Raw genomic sequence first — 22,632 nt, 5'->3', positions numbered from 1 at the left:
GGCCATTCAAACCCTCTCCATGCCCCGTTTGGGAGGCCTGCAGAGTGCTCCTGGGGGACCAGCAAGGGCAAAAACTCCCCCCTCCCCCGTTTACCTCAGGATGTTAAATTTCCTAACTTGTGGCTCCACACAGATCCAAATCATTTTACACTGCCGCTTCTCATCAGATATATTTCATATCGCCAGTGTCCAGCTTTCCATCCTGAAAATATCGTAATTTTTTTTTGTGTCTTGCAGGGTTTGAGAAATAAACCAAAGAAAACTGGGCATGTGAAGCCAGATCTTATTGACGTGGATCTAGTAAGAGGTAAGATCTGGTCTTCTCAACCGGAGGTATAATTTTTTAAAATAGATATTTGCTTCGGTTTTTATTTATTTATTGATTGATTTATTGATTGGATTTGTATGCCACCCCTCTCCGGAGACTCGGGGTGGCTAACAGCAATAATAAAACAGCGTACAATAATAATCCAATACTAAAGACGATTAAAAACCCATTAATATAAAAACCAAACATACATACAGACATACCATGCATAGAATTGTAAAGGCCTAGGGGGAAAGAGTATCTCAATTCCCCCATGCCTGACGGCAGTGGTGGGTTTTAAGTAGCTTACGAAAGGCAAGGAGGGTGGGGGCAGTTCTAATCTCCGGGGGGAGCTGGTTCCAGAGGCCGCCACAGAGAAGGCTCTTCCCCTGGGTCCTGCCAAACGACATTGTTTAGTCGACAGGACCCGGAGAAGGCCAACTCTGTGGGACCTAACTGGTCGCAGGGATTCGTGCAGCAGAAGGCGGTCCCGGAGATATTCTGGTCCAATGCCATGAAGGGCTTTATAGGTCATAACCAACACTTTGAATTGTGACCGGAAATTGATCGGCAACCAATGCAGACTGCGGAGTGTTGGTGTGACATGGGCATACCTAGGGAAGCCCATGATTGCTCTCGCAGCTGCATTCTGCACGATCTGAAGTTTCCGAACACTCTTCAAAGGTAGCCCCATGTAGAGAGCGTTACAGTAGTCGAACCTCGAGGTGATGAGGGCATGAGTGACTGTGAGCAGTGACTCCCGGTCCAAATAGGGCCACAACTGTTCTCTCATTTTAGAGGGTAGATTTTCTTCAGGGGATGAAACTCCCTATTGGGGAGGGATATTGCTCAGGTATTATATTATATTATATTATATTTACAGGTAGTCCTTGACTTAACAACAGTGCTTTTAGTGACCGTTCAGAGTTACAGTGGCACTGAAGAAAGTGACATGACCGTTTTCACGCTTATGACCATGGCAATATTCCTCATAATTACATGATAAAAACTGACTTTGGTGAATTTCTGAGAAGCAAAGTCAGTGGAGAAGCTGGATTCACCGTCTGACTAACTTAAAAACCGCAGTGCTTCACATAACCACTTTGGCATGAAAGGTCATGAAATGGGGAAAAATTGACCTAATCAACATCTCAGTATTATATTAACACGCTCTTTAATGCTAAGGAATTAAACGTTCTACTTCCCCTCCCCACCTGAAAAGAGCTCTGTTCCAAATGTCAGTGGCATGTGTGTGGCCAGTGTGCGACTCATCCGGCCTGCAAGCTGGGAGGGATGGAAGAAGGGAGGGAAGGAAGCAAAATACACTGCTCAAAAAAAATAAAGGGAACACTTAAACAACACAATATAACTCCAAGTGAATCAAACTTCTGTGCAATCAAACTGTCCACTTAGGAAGCAACACTGATTGACCATCAATTTCACCTGCTGTTGTGCACATTCAACTTTGTACAGAACAAAGTATTCAGTGAGAATATTTCAGATCTAGGATGTGTTATTTGAGTGTTCCATTTATTTTTTTGAGCAGTATATATATGTGTGTGTGTGTGTGTTTTCGTAAATTTTCACAGGTATAGGTTGGTAGGTCTTGGTATATTTAAGTCTTTTCCCATGTAAGGTTGATAGAACTCTGGCGACGTTTTGACGAAGCGAAAACCACTCATGCTGTAATCACGAAATCTCCAGAACGATAAAGCCTACAAACTTGAAACTTAGCACATATAATAATAATAATAATAATAATAATAATAATAATAATAATAATAATATATTGGATTTGTATGCCGCCCCTCTCCGTAGACTCGGGGCGGCTAACAACAATGATAAAAACAGCATGTAGCAATCCAATTAATAAAACAACTAAAAACCTTTATAATAAAACCAAACATACACACAAACATACCATGCATAACTTGTAATGGCCTAGGGGGAAGGAATATCTCAACTCCCCCACGCCTGGCGATATAGATGGGTCTTGAGTAGTTTACGAAAGACAGGGAGGGTGGGGGCAATTCTAATCTCCGTGGGGAGTTGGTTCCAGAGGGCCGGGTCCGCCACAGAGAAGGCTCTTCCCCTGTGGCCCGCCAAACGACATTGTTTAGTTGATGGGACCCAGAGAAGGCCAACTCTGTGGGACCTTATCGGTCGCTGGGATTCGTGCGGTAGCAGGCAGTTCCGGAGGTAATCTGATCCAATGCCATGTAGGGCTTTAAAGGTCATGACCAACACTTTGAATTGTGACCGGAAACATATGTTCCTCTTGGCTTCTAGGTGCTTGCTAAGAAAGGATTTTTCAAAATAACCATCAAATCATTAGTATTTCTTATACAGTATTATATTAATTAACATGCTCTGATGCTAAGGAGTTAGATGTTCTACTCCCCCTCCTCACCCGAAAAGAGCTCTCTCCCAAATACCAGTTGGGCATGTGCGTGGCCAGCGCGTGATTCATTCGGCCTGCAGTCTGGGAGGGTGGGAGAAAGGGAGGGAAGGAAGGAAAATATAAGGCAACTGGCAGTTGGAACAGAGTTGGAACATTTTCAAGTTTATCAAGCCGTCTCACATAGTTTTGTAGCGAAGCACGGGTATCCGGCTACTAGTAAAATATATGTTTGTGTGTAACCAAGTCGTTGATTCTGCTTCTCTTTAGGGTCGGCCTTTGCAAAAGCCAAACCAGAAAGTCCCTGGACCTCACTGACTCGAAAGGGAATTGTTAGAGTTGTGTTCTTTCCCTTCTTCTTCAACTGGTGGCTACAAGTGACATCAAAAGTTATATTTTCGTGGCTGCTTTTCCTTTATCTTCTTCAAGGTATGGATAGGAACCTTCTGCCTAAGAGCTTTAATAATAATAATAATAATAATAATAATAATAATAATAATAATAATAATAATAATAATAATTGGGATGCATCTGGGTGTGAGATTTCAGTGATTTATTTGCTTCTGCGCATGCACAGAAGCAAAAAAATTTTTTGATGAAATCTCATGCATGCACATGTCCCCTTGCAAGATTTTGCTTCCTGAGCAAGTGCAGAAGGAAGATTGCTGGGGCGCGCACGCCCACCAGTCACCCGAAGATGCGCATGGAGCACACCAGTAGCAGCGGGAACAGCAACCCTTGGCTGGTTGAGGAGTACAGTGATACCTCATCTTACAAACCCCTCGTCATACAAACCTTTTAAGATACAAACCTGGGGTTTAAGATTTTTTTTGCCTCTTCTTCCAAACCATTTTCACCTTACAAACCCAAGCTGCCGCCACTGGGCTGCCCCGCCTCCGGACTTCTGTTGCCAGCGAAGCGCCTGTTTTTGCGCTGCTGGGATTTCCCTGAGGCTCCCCTCCATGGGAAACACCACCTCCAGACTTCCGTGTTTTTGTGCTGCTGCAGGGGAATCCCAGCAGCGCAAAAACGGGCGCTTCACTGGCAATGTAAGTCTGGAGGTGGGGTTTCCCAGCGAGGGGAGCCTCAGTGAAATTGCAGCATCACAAAAACACGGAAGCCCAGAGGTGGAGTTTTGAGGACTTCCGTGTTTTTGCGATGCTGCAATTTCGCTGAGGCTCCCCTCGCTGGGAAACCCCACCTCCGGACTTCCGTTGCCAGCGAAGCACCCGTTTTTGCGCTACTGGGATTCCCCTGCTGGGATTCCTCTGCAGCATCACAAAACCACGGAAGCCCGGAGGTGGGTTTTCCCATGGAGGGGAGCCTCAGGGAAATCCCAGCAGCGCAAAAATGGGCAAAAGGGGTGAGTTTTGGGCTTGCACGCATTAATCGCTTTTCCATTGATTCCTATGGGAAACATTGTTTCGTCTTACAAACGTTTCACCTTACAAACCTCATCCCGGAACCAATTAAGTTCGTAAGACGAGGTATCACTGTACCTGTAGCGATCTCCCGTTACTCTGGCCGAACGACAAATTCTTTTGCCATTTGTCTCCTCTCTCCTTCTTCCCGACAGTGGCTGCCATCATAATCTTCTTCACGATACAAAGCCCGCACAACATACCTCTGACGGAAGTCATCGGCCCGGCATGGCTCATGCTGCTCCTTGGGACGGTCCACTGCCAGATTGTTTCCACAAGGACCCCCAAATCCTCCACAAACACCGGCGGGAGAAGGAGGAGGTACTGGGTTGAGTTGGTGGTGGGACTGGGCTGGGTTTGGGCAGGTTCTTTGCTTTAGTTTGAACATGAACACGAATCCTAAACCCTTCTGGGCATGTGCAGAAGTCGAATCTCTCATTGATGCGCGCCTGCCCAACCGTCAGACGCACCTGGTCTCCAGGAGCACACCAGTGGCGCCAGAGAGGAAGCCCCGTCTGCCGATGGGTGTTGTGTGTTTTCCTGGTCAACCTCAGGAAGTGTCAGACCCTGAAGATGAGGAAAAAGAGGTTTTAGCTCATCCTGTGTTAAGAAGGTTATCAGAAGACAGTAGGGATGAGAGCGTAGGAGACAATGATTTAGAAGTTAGCATGGAACGTGGTTCATCTTCAGATAATGTGGGGGGATAGCTGACAGCCCCTGGGTGAATCCTAAGTTCAGGAGATTCACAAAAAGAAGAGAAGAAATTCTTGGGAAAAAGTTCTGAATCTGCAGGTTAGAATTGTGTAATAGGTGAGATGTAACTTCCGGAGACCAACAGAAGGAGAAGGTGCTTTTGGACAAACTGCGTAGTTGAAATATGGCGTGAATTCCTAGCTCCTGAAAAGTAAGCTTTTGATAAACCATGACAAGCTGTGCTAATTTAGATTAACAAGAACTCCGAGCAAAGCCTTTAGTACTGAGATATCCCCTCTGTTTTTTGGAGAGATTTATAGCCTTGCATCTTCAACTCGTTAGCCTGGAATGTGGATCGTAAGATTTACTGTGCATGATCTCGCAACGCTGCATGTAATTGTTGCCATGTATTCTGTGTAAAAGAGAATAGAATATTTATTTGTTTGATAAATCAAAGCCTTGAGAAGACACTTTTGAATTTGCATCAGCTAGACCAGAACAATGGGTTAACCTTTAGAAAACGTCTCCATTTTCATTTTCTTTCTCCCCCCTCCCCCCCGCCCCCCGGTATAAGATTTTTATTTTCTCCACCATAAAGTAAAACAATATATAGTTATAAATGCAACAACAATGCTTAAAATCAATCATATATAAACTTTTCTTTTCCTATTTTTCCTTCAATGAGACTCTTACATCTTCGTCTAAAATTTTCTATTACCGTAATTTTATACATTATCAATGCTTACAAATCTAAATAATTTTTTTTCCTTTCCGTCTTACTATAAAAAGTTACATTACGTCAGTGTAAAGAATAATAAAATATCTTTTATCTAAATGTTAATTTTGTATCATATAGCTAATTAAAAATTGTGTGTGTGTGTGTGTATATACACAGCAGACAATTGCTGAGCCATCAAACCACACCCAGCCACCAGTATTTATAGAAGGAAGGCAGCTAAGGTCTCGCAGTGTTCGCCTGAGAACAAGGACAGAAACACCAGCCTGAAGATGATGAGTGGGACCTCATCGAAACGTCGCCAGAAATTTCCAAATCCTACACGGGAAGAAACCCGAATATACCAAGACCGTCATATATATATATATATATATATATATATATATATATATATATATATATATATATATATATATATGTTTTTCTTATGTCGGATCACCCTGGTATATTTTTATACAGCTAAAAACATTTAACATATATATATATATATATATATATACAGTGGTACCTCAAGATACGAACTTAATTGGTGCCGGGGGGAGGTTCGTAAGATGAAAGGTTCGTAAGACGAAACATTGTTTCCCATAGGAAACAATGTAAAGTCAATTAATCCGTGCAACAACAAAAAAAACCCCGCAAAAAAAAACCGCTGCCGCCTGGCTGTCACCTTTTAAAACAGCCGGGGGGGGGGGGCTTCCCAGCAGCCTCCCGACCCGGAAGTTTGGCAAAATTTTGGGGTTCGGGAGGCTGCTGGGAAGCCCCGCAGCCCGGCTGTCACCTTTTAAAACAGCCGGGCATGGCGGTGACGGCGGCGGTGCTGCTGCTCCGGTCGCCCGATTGTCTCCTGCCTCCCACGCCCTTCGCTTTGGAAATGGACCCCAGTGGGACTCGGCAGGAAAAGTGGGAAGGGGCGCCAGGGAGGAGACCCTTCTCCGTGGGGATGCTGGTCCAGTCATCCCCCCCGCCCACGAGAAGCGGGTTGCGGTTTTCCCCCGCACACCGATGAAGGTTGGGGAGAGCGGGAACCCCGGATCCGCTCCCTCCCCAAGTCCAGGGGGCAAGGAGCGAGGGGGCCTGCGAAGGGGCGCGCGCGGCAGAGCTCTGGCGGAGGAGCCGCGCACAAAGGCCGAGGCAAGGCTGAGCAGGAGGAGAAGCCAACCAGCGAGGCGGTGGGCTGGGAGCCGCAGGCGAAAGGAGCTCGGGCATCGGAGCGCGGTGCTAGGCATTGTTCTCCGGACCCCGCCCGCTCAGCCCCGCTGCGGCCCTTTCCCTCTCCAGGCTGCGGGCGAAGAAGAAGGGGAACCTCGGATCCGCCCCCTCCCCAACCCATTTCACTTTTTAAACAATGCCAGGGAAGGTTTCAGGTTTGCCTGAAAAGAAAACTGAAACAGTTGCCAGTCCGGGATACGTAATGAAAATTGGGGGGGGGGGGGGGGGGGGGAACGGGACTTTCACTTAGGCAGCTTCGTCTATCATTGCATTGGAGAGGCAAAGATCAAGCTGTTTCTATTCCGTTCTAAGGCAAGCCTCTGTATCAATGAGGCTTCCTCCCATATGTGCCTCATGCAGCTTTCCCCGGGTGGGGGCTTTCTTTCTTTCTTTCTTTCTTTCTTTCTTTCTTTCTTTCTTTCTTTCTTTCTTTCTTTCTTTCTCTTTCTTTCTTTCTTTCTCTCTCTCTCTCTCTCTCTCTCTCTCTATCTATCTATCTATCCATCCATTATCTCTCTATCTCTCTCTCAGTCTCTCAATCTCTCTATCTATCCATCCATCTACCCATCCATCTATCCACGATCTCTCTATCTCTCTATCTCTCTATCTCTCTATCTCTCTATCTCCCTATCTATCCATCCATCCATCCATCAACCCCCCCACCCACCCATTCATTTATCCATCCATTTATCCATCCAGCCAGGTTTGCCTGAAAAGAAAACTGAAACAGTTGCCAGTCCGGGATACGTAACGAAAATTGGGGGGGGAGGAACGGGACTTTCACTTAGGCAGCTTCGTCTATCATTGCAAAGGAGAGGCAAAGATCAAGCTGTTTTTATTCCGTTCTAAGGCAAGCCTCTGTATCAATGAGGCTTCCTCCCATATGTGCCTCATGCAGCTTCGCAGCCTCGTGTTTCCCCGGGTGGGGGCTTTCTTTCTTTCTTTCTTTTCTTTCTTTCTTTCTTTCTTTCTTTCTCTCTCTCTCTCTCTCTCTATCTATCTATCCATCCATTATCTCTCTATCTCTCTCTCAGTCTCTCAATCTCTCAATCTATCCATCTACCCATCCATCTATCCACGATCTCTCTATCTCTCTATCTCTCTATCTATCCATCCATCCATTCATCAACCCACCCACCCACCCACCCACCCACCCATCCATTTATCCATCCATTTATCCATCCAGCCAGGTTTGCCTGAGAAGAAAACTGAAACAGTTGCCAGTCCGGGATACGTAACGAAAATTGGGGGGGGAGGAACGGGACTTTCACTTAGGCAGCTTCGTCTATCATTGCATTGGAGAGGCAAAGATCAAGCTGTTTCTATTCCGTTCTAAGGCAAGCCTCTGTATCAATGAGGCTTCCTCCCATATGTGCCTCATGCAGCTTTCCCCCGGGTGGGGGCTTTCTTTCTTTCTTTCTTTCTTTCTTTCTTTCTTCTTTCTTTCTTTCTTTCTTTCTTTCTTCTCTCTCTCTCTCTCTCTCTATCTATCTATCTATCTATCCATCCATTATCTCTCTATCTCTCTCTCAGTCTCTCAATCTCTCTATCTATCCATCCATCTACCCATCCATCTATCCACGATCTCTCTATCTCTCTATCTCTCTATCTCTCTATCTCCCTATCTATCCATCCATCCATCCATCAACCCCCCCACCCACCCATTCATTTATCCATCCATTTATCCATCCAGCCAGGTTTGCCTGAAAAGAAAACTGAAACAGTTGCCAGTCCGGGATACGTAACGAAAATTGGGGGGGGAGGAACGGGACTTTCACTTAGGCAGCTTCGTCTATCATTGCAAACGAGAGGCAGCCCGGCTGCCAAAGACAAAGCTGTTTCTATTCCGTTCTAAGGCAAGCCTCTGGATCAATGAATGGATGGGTGGGTGGGTGAATAGATACGGCCAGCTTGCTTCTCCAGCGCTAAAAAGAAAAGTTGCCAGCCAGCGCTGCGAACGACCGAGTCCTGAGCCTCCCGTTCTCTCCTGTTCTCTCCCCCCACTGCCCCTTCGCCATCCCTGTGTTCCTAGGAGAAGCTCTGGGGATTGAGACAAGTCAGCCCTTCTGCTCCTCCCCAGCGCTTCTCCCGGAACCGCTGGGAAGCCTCCCGGCTGTTTTAAAAGGTGACAGCCGGGCTGGGGGGCTTCCCAGCAACCTCCTGAACCCTGAACTTTTGCCGAACTTCCGGGTTCGGGGTTGGGGGGGTGCTGGGAAGCCCCCCAGCCCGGCTGTCACCTTTAAAAACAGCCGGGCGGCTTCCCAGGAGCCTCCGAATGCCGAACCCGGAAGTTCAGGTTTGGCGTTCGTAACACGAAAAAAGTTCGTAAGAAGATGCAATTTTTTTCTCAACCCCGGGTTCGTATCACGAGTTGTTCGTAAGACGAGGGGTTCGTATCTTGAGGTACCACTGTATATATATATATATATATATATATATATATATATATATATATATATATATATACATATATATATATTTCATATTTACAGCAACACGAAGCTTAAAACTTCAGCCTGATGATGGTGAATGTGATTTCACCGAAACGTCGCATAGACATTCAAAATATTACACGGGGCAAAAACCCGAACTCAGAACAATCTACATACATATACCTGTGAAAATCTACGAAAACATATATATATGTATGTATGTATGTATGTATGTATGTATGTATGTATATATATGTCACATGTTTTTACTGAATTTGAAAATTAAGGGAGACTAAGATAGATCTATTTCGGCCTTATTTTGGCCTCATCAGCTAGCCATACCCTCACTGGGACTTGAACCTGCAACCTTTGCCTTGTAAGCAGAGAATTAACCTCTAGGCTACAGTATCCAGTCCCTTCAGCTCTGCACCAGGGAAGGGTTACATATTTTTGTGTCGAATCACCCTGGTGTATTGAAGGAACATCACAGCTCCTTTTTTGCCTCTCGGCCCAAATATATATATTTAGTAAAATAAACTATTCATAATATATCACCTACTTCATAAAATAAAGTTCTATTTGTTTAAAATCTAAACAATAAGTAATTTTTTTGTTATATCATTATATAGTGTTAGCATAATTTCTCATCTTCCAAAGTTTAAATCAAATTCTCATGTTTCAATTTTTCCCAAAATTAACCAATTACTAATATATACGTATCTCTTAATTTTCTATCCAACCCTATCCCCAAATTTTATAATAATCCGAGTCTTGTTTATCATTAATTTTCAAAGTCAATCTACTCATTTCTGCACAATCCAGAATTTTTCTCAAAACTTCCCTTCCCGTTGGTATCCTATTCAATTTCCAACATTGTGCATATACAATCCTAGCTGCTGTAATTATATGTATATTTAAATATGTCTCTTCTTTATCAAAATCATCGTTAACCTTTACAAAACGCCTCCGTTTTCAATTTCAAGGAAACTGCGGAAAGCAGCCCACTTGGAAGTGCATCGCGAAGGGGACGGCTCTAGCACAACCGACAACACTCAAGAAGGAACCGTCCAGAGTTATGGCACCAGCACCTCTTCCAGTCTCGGCGCCGTCTTCAAGGAACTCTGGCACGCCACTTTTTTTTTATCAGGGTTGGTATGCTTTAGTCAAGCCGTGGTTTGTCTTAAACCATGGGCTGTTCCTTTTTTTTTTAGCATCATCCTATCAAAGTTTGTTTGAGCCCCTGTGACTTCGATTTTCGCACTTCACCGGAAACCAGTATGGAGGCAACAGATTCTCATTAAAAATATATATCTTTATTAAATATATATACGTTAAAAATGAAACAGAAATAAATATAATGCATGGCATATCAGTCATATACCTCTACTTATAAGTAGAGGTATATGACTGATATGTACCTCTATAAGTACCTCTACTTATGAACTTAATTTGTTCCGTGACCAGGTTCTTAAGTAGAAAAGTTTGTAAGAAGAAGCAATTTTTTCCCATAGGAATCAATATAAAAGCAAATAATGTGTGTGATTGGGGAAACCACAGGGAGGATGGAGGCCCTGTTTCCTCCCAGGAGATTCCTAGAGAGGCCCCACAGAGGCTTCTCCCCAGCTTTTCCGGCCCTGTTTCTTCTTAGGAGATTCCTAGAGAGGCCCCATGGAGGCTTCTCCCCACCTTTTCTGGCCCTGTTTCCTCCCAGGAGATTCCTGGAGAGGCCCCACGGAGGCTTCTCCCCGCCTTTTCCGGCCCTGTTTCCCCCCAGAAGATTCCTAGAGAGGCCCCACGGAGGCTTCTCCCCACCTTTTCTGGCCCTGTTTCCTCCCAGGAGATTCCTAGAAAGGCCCCACGGAGGCTTCTCCCTGCCTTTTCTGGCCCTGTTTCCTCCCAGAGATTCCTGGAGAGGCCCCACAGAGGCTTCTCCCCAGCTTTTCCGGCCCTGTTTCTTCTTAGGAGATTCCTAGAGAGGCCCCATAGAGGCTTCTCCCCACCTTTTCTGGCCCTGTTTCCTCCCAGGAGATTCCTGGAGAGGCCCCACGGAGGCTTCTCCCCGCCTTTTCTGGCCCTGTTTCCTCCCAGGAGATTCCTGGAGAGGCCCCACGGAGGCTTCTCCCTGCCTTTTCCGGTTACAGTTTTGGAGGCTCGGATTTGTAAGTGGAAAATGGTTCTTGAGAAGAGGCAAAAAAATCTTGAACACTCGGTTCTTATCTAGAAAAGTTCATAAGTAGAGGCGTTTGTAGGTAGAAGTACCACTGTATGTTGTACTATGACAGAAATAGAAGAAAAGAAAGAAAGGGAGAAGGTAGGAAAGATATAATAGAGGCAACAGATTCTCGAAGTCCATGAAAAAAAATAGATTCTGTTCTAAATCTAAATCCACTAATTATTTTTCAGCTGAGATTTTTATTTTGCCTTAATTGGGTTTGCCCAACACTAGTCTTAAGTTCAGTGGCAATTTAGTCGGATTAAAAATTTCTTGTGTATATATAGACGAATATAGGCATAAAGTAAGTTATTGCCTCCATTTTTTTTTCTCTTCGCACGAAAGCGGTTTGGGAAATGGGATCAAGGGGCAATAACTACTTCATATATTTGGTTTGTCTCCAGGGTAAAAAAAGCGAAGAACTCTATAGACAAATCCACCGAAACAGACAACGGGTACGTTTCCCTTGAAGGGAAAAGGACAGGTAGAAACAACGAAGATGCTTTACAACCCCATGAGCCCCTCTCTGAGGTCATCCGGTCAGAAGAACCCGGCTGGAATATCGGACCTGCTCGAAGTACATACAACACTTCGAATCATAAAGTGAGTCCTTCATTAGGGGGCTGGAGGCTAAAACAGACGAAGGACGGTTGCAGGAATTGGGTGTGTCCAGTTTAATGAAAAGAAGGACCATACTTCAAACACAAAGTATAAAAAAGAAATTTATTATTTAATAATACATATATTGGTTGCGGCAAGAATAGTATTTGCACAGAAATGGAAAGAAAAGACTACCAAAAGACACGGAAGTATTTAAAAAAATTATAAAATGTGCAGAACTAGATATGATGACTAAACGTTTAAATAATCAAACTGAAACAGAATTTTATAAAATACGGAATAAAGTATATGACTGGTGGAATTTTAAAAATGGTATTGATAGTTAACTATAAGATAGAATGAATTAATATATAGTATAACTAATTTAGAAGTGTAATTATTTCCCCTCTTTTTTCTCTGTACTACTAATAACTTCCTTTTTTCTGTTTAAGTATATAATATGTTAAAATATAAAGAAATTTGAATAATAAGTTCAATATTATAAAAATAGAGCTGAAATTCAATAAGAATGTAACTCACATGTGTGGTATTTCTGCTTTGATCTGACTACAGTTAGGTTTTTTATATTTCTGTAATAGTTAGACTTCTACGATGAGCGGAGCAATAGTAGCTCCTTAAAAAAATAAAATAAAATAAAGAAAAGAAAAGAAGGACCAGGGGAGACATGATATCAGTCTTCCAATATCTCAGGGGTTGCCCCAAAGAAGAGGGAGTCAAGCTATTCTCCAAAGCACCTGATGGTAGAACAAGAAGCAATGGGTGGAAACTAATCAAGGAGAGAAGCAACTTAGAACCAAGGAGAGATTTCCTGACAGTTAGAACGATGAATCAGTGGAACAGAAGTTGCCTCCAGAAGTTCTGAAAGCTCCAACACTGGAAGTTTTAAAAAGACGTGTATAAAATCATGCATAGGTGGATAGAGAAAAATTCTTTTCTCTATCGCACAATACTAGGACGAGGGGGCCCTCCCTAAAGTTCATAGGTAAGAAAGTGAGGACAAATCAAGGGAAATATTTCTTCACCCAGAGGGTCCTTGGTTGATGGGGTTCACTTCCAGAAGAGGTCGTGACAGCTGTCAGACTGGAGAGCTTCAAGGCAGGGTTAGACAGATTCATGGATGCCGAGTGTATTGGTGGTTGTTGAAACGGATGTCCATGTGTCACCTCTATGTTGGTGGAGTCATGCAGGGTTCCCTTGAGTCCCATTTGTTGGGGATCAAGGGAAAGGGAGGGTCTTGCCTTCTCTTTCTGCTCAAGATCCCGAAGGACAATTGGTGGGCCACTGTGGGACACAGAATGCTGGACTCGATGGGCTTTGGCCTGATTCATCATGGCTCTTCTTATGTTCTTATGTTATTATGAGATTAGACAACATTTGTTGCTTGGGGCTGGACTAGAAGACCTCCAAGGTCCCTTCCCGCTTATGTTGTTCTGTTAATATTTAACATTTATTTATTATTTATTCTCTTTATGTGAAGAAAGTGGCGGCCAGTCTCCCAATCAGGTAGATAAATTAATTAGAGAAGGGATGAAAGTAATGAGTGGTGTGGTCAGTTTCTAAGCAAATCTGGCTTTGACCTGACAGTAAAATAAATCACAGGGCAGTGATTTTATTTATTAATCGTCGTTTATTATTGCTCTTTTTGAATTGTATTGTTTTTCTATTTGTGAATTTTTTTAAAAAAAAAGAATAGCATACGGCTATAGGGCGCAGCCCAATCCTCTCTAGAATTGCGTGTTAAAATTGTACACATTGTTTGAGATGAAAGAAATGTGCCTTTTACTTGATAGTAACTACTTCTTCGGTTTAGGACAGTCACCGAACAATGACAAATATATCAGATGAAGTTTCCAGCGAGGAAGGGCCGGAAGCTGGCTATCCTTTACGACGGAATGCGGAACGCGCCTCCAGCGATTGTGCGTTTCGAAGCAAGAAATCTCACCATTACAAGAAACATTACCCTATAGAGGTAACAGCACTGTTTGCTTGTTTGTTTGTTTGTTTGTTTGTTTATTCATTCATTCAATTATTCATTCATTCATTAATGAACTCAATCTGTATAGTCTGGAGGACAGAAGGAAAAGGGGGGACATGATCGAAACATTTAAATATGTTAAAGGGTTAAATAAGGTTCAGGAGGGAAGTGTTTTTAATAGGAAAGTGAACACAAGAACAAGGGGACACAATCTGAAGTTAGTTGGGGGAAAGATCAAAAGCAACGTGAGGAAATATAATTTCACCGAAAGAGTAGTAGATCCTTGGAACAAACTTCCAGCAGACGTGGTTGGTAAATCCACAGTCACTGAATTTAAACATGCCTGGGATAAACATATATCCATCCTAAGATAAAACACAGTAAATAGTATAAGGGCAGACTAGATGGACCATGAGGTCTTTTTCTGCCGTCAGTCTTCTATGTTTCTATGTTTCTCTTGATTCATTGATTGATTGATTGATTCATTCATTCATTCATTCATTTAGTCAGTCCAGTCCAATACATTAATGGGTATATATCTATATACACATAGTAAAATACATGATGAAGGTTATAGAGGAGATACTCATAGTAAAATATATCTAAGAAATAATAGAAAAGAAGGTATAGTAATAGAACATATCAATGAAAGAATAGAAGAAGAGATATAGGAATAGAAGAAAGGTATAGGAGATATTGGAGAGCAATAGGACAGGGGACGGAAGGCATTCTAGTGCACTTGTACTCGCCCCTTACTGACCTCTTAGGAATCTGGAGTGGTCAACTGTAGATAATCCAAGGGTAAAGTGTTGGGGGTTTGGGGATGACACTATGGAGTCCGGTAATGAGTTCCACGCTTCGACAACTCGGTTACTGAAGTCATATTTTTTACAGTCAGGTTCGGAGCGGTTAATATTAAGTTTGAATCTGTTGTGTGCTCTTGTGTTGTTGTGGTTGAAGCTGAAGTAGTCGCCGACAGGCAGGACGTTGCAGCATATGATCTTGTGGGCAATACTTAGATCTTGTTTAAGGCGTCTTAGTTCTAAACTTTCTAGGCCCAGGATTGAAAGTCTAGTCTCGTAGGGTATTCTGTTTCGAGTATGTACACACACACACACACAGCTCTTCTAAAACGATACACATTCAACCTCATTTACTGCGATAGGAAAAACATACCCAGAGCCCAGAAGGGGGGAAAAAGAAAAAATCATTTTTTTTCTATCGTTTTTGTGTAGCTGACTGTTCCCATAGGATCCCATTACCGACAATAACCTCCTGTGCCTCTCCCTGTATTTTTCAGGATGTCCCCAAATCAGGCACCAGCTGCAGCTCGAGGTGTTCAAGTTCCAGGCAAGATTCGGAGAGCACGAGGCCAGAATCGGAGACTGAAGACGTCTTGTGGGAGGATTTTTTGCACTGCGCCGAGTGCCGTTCGTCCTATACCAGCGAGACCGACGCTGAAAATTCTCAGGTCAACTCTTGTATGAAGAAGGAATACAGGGACGACCCCTTTCATCCCGTGAGTAGAAGAGCAACTGATATAACACAAGAGCAGCGTCGGAAGGGACCTTGGAGGTCTTCTAGTCCAGTGTTTTTCAACCAGTGTGCCGTGGCACATTAGTGTGCCGCGAGACATGGTCAGGTGTGCCGCGAAGCTCAGCAAGAGAGAGAAAGAGAGAGAGAGAGAAAGAAAGAGAGAGAGAAAGAGAGAGAGAAAGAAAGCAAGAGAGAGAGAAAGAAAGCAAGAGAGAGAGAGAAAGAAAGGAAGAGAGAGAGAGAAAGAAAGCAAGAGAGAGAAAAAGAAAGAAAGAGAGAGAGAGAGAAAGAAAGCAAGAGAGAGAGAGAAAGAAAGCAAGAGAGAGAGAGAGAGAGAAAGCAAGAGAGAAAGAGAGAGAGAGAAAGAAAGAAAGAGAGAGAGAAAGAGAGGCTGGGAAGGAGGGAGAGATTGAAAGAGAGCAAAAAGGAGAGGAAGGAAGAGAGAGAAAGAGGGAGAGAAATAGAGCGAAAGGGAGGAAGAGAGAGAGATAATTTTTTTTGTCCAAACTTTTTTTAGCCCCCCCCCCCCCCCCGCTCAATGTGCCCCATGATTTTGTATATGTAAAAAATGTGCCACAGCTCAAAAAAAGGTTGAAAATCACTGTTCTAGTCTTTTCGAGACCCGAGCTCAAATTCGGGATACGAGCCGAGCGTCCACTAGGTGGCGCAATAATCCTTGCTTCTGGTTATCTCGGAGGGGAAAAACAAAGTCTAAAGCCATTTGTTTCAGATACGAGTTGTTCGACATACGAGCTCCGTTCTGGAACGAATTAAACTCGTATCTAGAGCTGTACTACTGTATTAGGGGATGTAGTACAGTGATCCCTCGAGTTTCGCGATCTCGATCTTCGCGAAAACGCTATATCGCGATTTTTCAGCAATTGTTACCATCTCGATCTTCGCGAACACTATATCGCGATTTTCCCCACCCGATCAGGTCACTCTCTTCCTTCCTTTCTCATCTTTCTTTCTCTTTCTCTATGTTGCTTCTTCCTATCTCACACTCTCTTCCTCCCTCTCTCATCTCTTTCTTTCCTTCTCTCTCTTTCTCTCCCCCTCTTGCTCTCGAGCGGGCCGCCTAGCAGCTGATCTGCTCGGCAGCGCAGCAGCAGCGAGGAGCCGAAGATCTTCGGCTCCTCGCTGGTGCTGCGCTGCCGAGCAGATCAGCTGCTAGGCGGCCGAAGGAACGTTCCCTGGGTCTTCCCCGCCGCCTCGGATCCTCGCTGATGCCCGCCCGCCGTTTGCCGCTCGCCCCGTTCGGCGGCCGCACGTCCCGTTCGCCCGCCGCTCGCCTCATTCGCCCGCCGCTCGCCTCGTTCGCCCCCCACTCCCCTCGTTCGCCCCGCCGCTCCCCTCGTTCGCCCCCCCACTCCCCTCGTTCGCCCCCCCACTCCCCTCGTTCGCCCGCCGCTCCCCTCGTTCGCCCGCCGCTCCCCTCGTTCGCCCCCCCACTCCCCTCGTTCGCCCGCCGCTCCCCTCGTTCGCCCCCCACTCCCCTCGTTCGCCCGCCGCTCGCCCCGTTCGCCCGCCGCTATCGAACTTGCTATCGAGCCTGCTAATGAAATCCAACCCGCAGCGGCCCTTTCCCTCTCCAGGCTGCGGGAGGGGTCCGGAGAACAATGCCTGGCGCCGCGCTCCCGGCTGGGCTTTTTTCCCCCATTTCCCCTCGGGTGGAATTTCAGACCCTCCGCCGGTTGGATTTCATTAGCAGGCTCGATAGCAAGTTCTTCCTCCCTTTAGAAAGCCCCGCAGCCTCCTCCGACCGGCGAGGCCGCCAGCGAGGACCCGCAAAGCCGCCGCCGCCGCAGCGAGGCCAAGCCGCCTGCTCCCACGGCACGGGCTCCCAACACAGCGCCGCTCAGCCCGCCCTCGGCGATGCCTCCGCGGATCTGCAAGCCCAGCCGAGCGACGCCTCTGGTCTGGGAGAAGGCAGTGGGCAGGCCCCGCCGCAGCAGTCCCCGCGGGCACCGCGCGCCAAGGGCCGGCCAGGCCGCCGGCCAACAAAGGGGCTCCCTCGCCTCCCTCGGGCAGGTTTACAAAGGCAGCGCGGCAACTTGGAGCACGGCACGCCCCGCAGCCCTCGCCTCGCCCGCCCCCGCCTGGCTGGTGCTCCGGCTACCCCCGGCTGAGGAAGAACCGAGTAGCCCCCGCCCTCCCCCGCCCGGCTCCCTTCAGCCCCCCCGGGGCCAAGCGGGCGGGGGGCGGGCGGGACTTCGCCTGTCTCCGCCGCCCGCATCGCCCCTCCGGCGGGCCGGCCTCCCCCGCCCGCCTCTGCTGCAGCCGCCGCCGCCTCCCCGACTGGCACAAAAGGGCCCCGCCCGCCCCGCCCCGAAGCTTACCTTGCGAGTTTTTGGCTGCGGGGGGAGAAGTAGGACTTTCCTAACTCCCTCCCCCCGGTCGCCGTTTGCTGCTCGCCCGTTCACCTGCCCGCCATCAGGACCGCCGCGCACTAACTTGATGACGGCCAAGCCGTCCCAGATCGTGGGGAGGGGAGCTCTTCTCCAGCCAGGGGACGGCGAGGCCCTCCCAATGCCCCGCGCTTGGAGCCGGAGTGAGGCCACTTCCGCCTCCGGATGAAGGAATCTCCTCAAACTCAAAGCCTGTATCCTGCCGCCCGGTTTACCCAGGACACGAGCGGCGAAGTGACTTGGAGGAATGGAAAGTCCAAACCGCCCGGTTTCAGTGGGGTTTCCCCGTTGCCCAGGGATTCCTTCGCCCGAACGGAGGTGGCTGTGGCTCACTTCGCCGCTCGTGTCCTGGGTAAACCGGGCGGCAGGATACAGGCCCCGGGGGGCTGAAGGGAGCCGGGCGGGGGAGGGCGGGGGCTACTCGGTTCTTCCTCAGCCGGGGGTAGCCGGAGCGCCGGCCAGGCGGGGGCGGGCGAGGCGAGGGCTGCGGGGCGTGCCGGGCTCCAAGTTGCCGCGCTGCCTTTGTAAACCTGCCCGAGGGAGGCGAGGGAGCCCCTTTGTTGGCCGGCGGCCTGGCCGGCCCTTGGCGCGCGGTGCCCGCGGGGACTGCTGCGGCGGGGCCTGCCCACTGCCTTCTCCCAGACCAGAGGCGTCGCTCGGCTGGGCTTGCAGATCCGCGGAGGCATCGCCGAGGGCGGGCTGTGCGGCGCTGTGTTGGGAGCCCGTGCCGTGGGAGCGGGCGGCTTGGCCTCGCTGCGGCGGCGGCGGCTTTGCGGGTCCTCGCTGGCGGCCTCGCCGGTCGGAGGAGGCTGCGGGGCTTTCTAAAGGGAGGAAGAACTTGCTATCGAGCCTGCTAATGAAATCCAACCGGCGGAGGGTCTGAAATTCCACCCGAGGGGAAATGGGGGAAAAAAGCCCAGCCGGGAGCGCGGCGCCAGGCATTGTTCTCCGGACCCCTCCCGCAGCCTGGAGAGGGAAAGGGCCGCTGCGGGTTGGATTTCATTAGCAGGCTCGATAGCAAGTTCGATAGCGGCGGTGCGAACGGGGCGAGCGGTGGGCGAACGGGACGAGCGGCAAACGGCGGGCGGGCATCAGCGAGGATCCGAGGCGGCGGGGAAGACCCAGGGAACGTTCCTTCAGCCGCCCAACAGCTGATCTGCTCGGTAGCGCGGCAGCAGCGAGGAGCCGAAGATGAGATTTCCCCGTTGCCCAGGCAAAGGGGAAACCCCATCTTCGGCTCCTCGCTGCTGCCGCGCTACCGAGCAGATCAGCTGTTGGGCGGCTGAAGGAACCTTCCCTTGGTCTTCCCCACCGCCCACACGCAAACTTCACCATCTGCGCATGTGCGGCCATGAAAAAATGGCCGCACATGCGCAGATGGTGTTTTTACTTCCGCACCGCTATATCGCGACAAATCGAGTTTCGCGAGGGGTCTTGGAACGGAACCCTCGCGAAACTCGAGGGATCACTGTATTTCGAAACATTATTTTCTTTTAAATTTATTTTTGGCAGGGTCATTTGCCCTGGTTCCATAGCTTGAACCCCGGCTTGGAGAAAGTCAGTGCCATTGTGTGGGAAGGCAACGACTGTAAAAAGGCAGATATGTCCGTGCTGGAGATCAGCGGTATGATCATGAACAGAGTGAGTCTGGGGTTTTGAGGGTTGTTTTTTGTGTGTGTTTAACTTCTAAGATTTGCCCCAGTGAAAGAACGATGCTTGAAATGCTCTACTTCCCTGGTTCCCAACATGGGGGCAATTTGATCTTTAATGGGGGCAAATGAAACCAAATTAATGGCCTTTTAGGCTTTAGTTCACTTTGTGAATACTAACAACTATATGAACAGGTCCAAAGACGGGCTACAAGAATGGTGGAAGGTCTTAAGCATAAAACGTATCAGGAAAGATTTCATGAACTCAATCTGTAGAGTCTGGAGGACAGAAGGGAAAGGGGGGACATGATCGAAACATTTAAATATGTTAAAGGGTTAAATAAGGTCCAGGAGGGAAGTGTTTTTAATAGGAAAGTGAACACAAGGACAAGGGGACACAATCTGAGGTTAGTTGGGGGAAAGATCAAAAGCAACATGAGAAAATATTATTTGACTGAAAGAGTAGTAGATCCTTGGAACAAACTTCCAGCAGACGTGGTAGATAAATCCACAGTAACTGAATTTAAACATGCCTGGGATAAACATATATCCATCCTAAGATAAAATACAGAAAATAGTATAAGGGCAGACTAGATGGACCATGAGGTCTTTTTCTGCTGTCAGTCTTCTATGTTTCTATTTTTCTATGTCAAGGGGATAGGAGGGCATCAGGATTTGAGAGATGCTTAGGTGGGGCACGGCCCAAAAAAGGTTGGGAACCACTACTCTAATTGGAGCCTAAAAGTTGTTCTGCCGGGCTCTCTGGTAGGAGCCTCCCGAAAATTCAAGGGTACAAATTTCAGACACACACACACGTTTGAAAATTCAAAACAATGTTCTTTATCCCAAAATTCAAAATAAACTAAGCACTCTTTTTGTATTGCAAAGAGCACTCGTCCCAAAACAATCGGGTAGTCTGTACAAGTTCCCTTAAGCAGTCAATAAGTACTTAGCTAGCAGCTGTGAAGAAACTTCACACCCCTTCTTCTTCCAACAAAATGAGACACACACACACACACACACACGTTGCTCTGCTTTGGTTTCAAAGGCGTGAAAAAGCAACAAAGTCCAGAAAACACAGGATTCCTGACGAACTGCAATCAGATACTCTTCCACAACGGCCAAACCCACATGCTGCTATTTATAGCAGCAGCCCTAATTACTGGAGCACCACCCAAACACAGGTGGCCTCTCTTATCTCCTGTAATATGTCCTTACCTGGTCTCTTCTACGCATAATTCTGCGCTTGCGTGGATCCAAAACGTCTTCATCTGAAGCTATAGAAGATAAGGAAGATTGACTGCCTTGGCTGTGTGCCAAGCCCCCTCTGCCGAGTCACTCCCACCTTCTTCGTCCGAGGAAACTAAACTCTGATCTGATTCTGTCGGCAATAACACAGGCCTGTGACATGTTGAAGTTTCCCCTGCATCCACCTCCACATTCCCTGGGGCAGGAGCTGGGCCAGAGCCAACCACAACAGAAGTGTTGCTATTTCCTTACATTTTAATAATAATAATAATAATAATAATAATAATAATAATAATAATAATTATTATTATTATTATTATTATTATTATTTATTGGGTTTGTATGCCGCCTCTCTCCGCAGACTCGGGGCGGCTAACAACAATAATAAACACAACATGTACAATCCAATAATAAAAACAACTAAAAAACCCTATTATAAAACCAAACATACACACAAACATACCATGCATAACTTGTAATGGCCTAGGGGGAAGAGCTATGTCAACTCCCCCATGCCTGGTGGTATAAATGAGTCTTGAGTAGTTTACGAAAGACAGGGAGGGTGGGGGCAGTTCTAATCTCCGGGGGGAGTTGGTTCCAGAGGGCCGGGGCTGCCACAGAGAAGGCTCTTCCCATGGGGCCCGCCAAACGACATTGTTTAGTCGACGGGACCCGGAGAAGGCCAACTCTGTGGGACCTTATTGGTCGCTGGGATTCGTGCGGTAGCAGGCGGTTCCGAAGGTAGTCTGGTCCAAAGCCATGTAGGGCTTTAAAGGTCATGACCAACACTTCGAATTGTGACCGGTAAACTACCTCCGGAACGGGATTCGTTAAAACTCAAAGCGACTATCGATGTTCTTTGCTTCGGTTTTGTGTGTTTTGTTTTATTTTATTATTTTATTTTTGGTCTTTAGGTAAACAGCTATGTTCCAGGAATCGGATATCAGATTTTTGGCAATGTGGTTTCCTTAATCCTGGGATTAACGCCGTTTGCGTTTAGGCTTTCCCAAGAAAAAGACCTGGAACATTTAGCCACGCATACAGCCACGGAACTCTATGCTATTGCCTTTGGGTCAGATGGAAACGTCATGGTGATCTCCATGGTCGTTGTGTGTTTTGTCGTGCGCGTTTCCCTGGTGTGGATTTTCTTCTTTCTTTTATGCGTGGCTGAAAGGACTTACAAGCAGGTAAACCTTTGCACACACACACTGTTGTATTTCCCTTGCATCCTGCATCATGGACTCACAGGAAGCAGAGACTGTGGAGGGGCGAGGCAGGCATCCTGTCTTCCTGGCACCTGGGGGTGACAGTGAAAGTGATGAGGAGTCAGGGGCAGAACAACAGCCAGGGTCTGCTGCACTTCCTGGCATGAGTGAGCACTTCCTGTCAGGAATGAATCAGCACTTCCTGTCTTAAGTGACTCAGGGCAAGAGGAGGAACCTATTCTGGATGGCAGAGTGTGAAGGGCAGCTAAGAGGCTGGAATGGTTGGCTAGAAGAAGAGTCACTCATGAGTAGTACTGCTGGGTAATGGGCCGCACCCTATTATTGTCAATTATTAGATAGATAGATAGATAGATAGATAGATAGATAGATAGATAGATAGATAGATAGATAGATAGATAGATAGATGGATGGATGATAGGATAGATAGATAGATAGATAGATAGATAGATAGATAGATAGATAGATAGATAGATGGATAGATAATAGATAGATAGATGATAGATAGATGATAGATAGATAGATAGATAGATAATAGATAGATAGATAGATAGATAGATAATA

The 22,632-nt window shown here is 46.8% G+C and overlaps 1 protein-coding gene across 3 annotated transcripts in view; it reads left to right on the top strand.

Annotated features, from left to right (window-relative positions):
- The window catches only part of PHTF2 (putative homeodomain transcription factor 2), an 83,757-nt gene that overhangs the window by 50,963 nt on the left and 10,162 nt on the right, over positions 1-22,632 (top strand). For 2 of the 3 annotated variants that reach the window (XM_070755100.1, XM_070755101.1), the window contains exons 4-12: positions 238-307; positions 2,976-3,134; positions 4,282-4,447; positions 10,180-10,344; positions 11,813-12,011; positions 13,840-13,998; positions 15,305-15,523; positions 19,461-19,589; positions 21,760-22,032. In XM_070755100.1, the coding sequence (XP_070611201.1) occupies positions 238-307; positions 2,976-3,134; positions 4,282-4,447; positions 10,180-10,344; positions 11,813-12,011; positions 13,840-13,998; positions 15,305-15,523; positions 19,461-19,589; positions 21,760-22,032 (1,539 nt within the window). The remainder of the gene's footprint in view (positions 1-237; positions 308-2,975; positions 3,135-4,281; positions 4,448-10,179; positions 10,345-11,812; positions 12,012-13,839; positions 13,999-15,304; positions 15,524-19,460; positions 19,590-21,759; positions 22,033-22,632) is intronic. The other variant, XM_070755102.1, reaches the window with a different exon arrangement.

This window comes from Erythrolamprus reginae, chromosome 6 (genome assembly GCF_031021105.1).
Source record: "Erythrolamprus reginae isolate rEryReg1 chromosome 6, rEryReg1.hap1, whole genome shotgun sequence".
NCBI lineage: Eukaryota > Metazoa > Chordata > Lepidosauria > Squamata > Dipsadidae > Erythrolamprus > Erythrolamprus reginae.
Note: the sequence above shows the minus strand (reverse complement) of the source record. Positions and strands in the feature narration are given on the sequence as shown.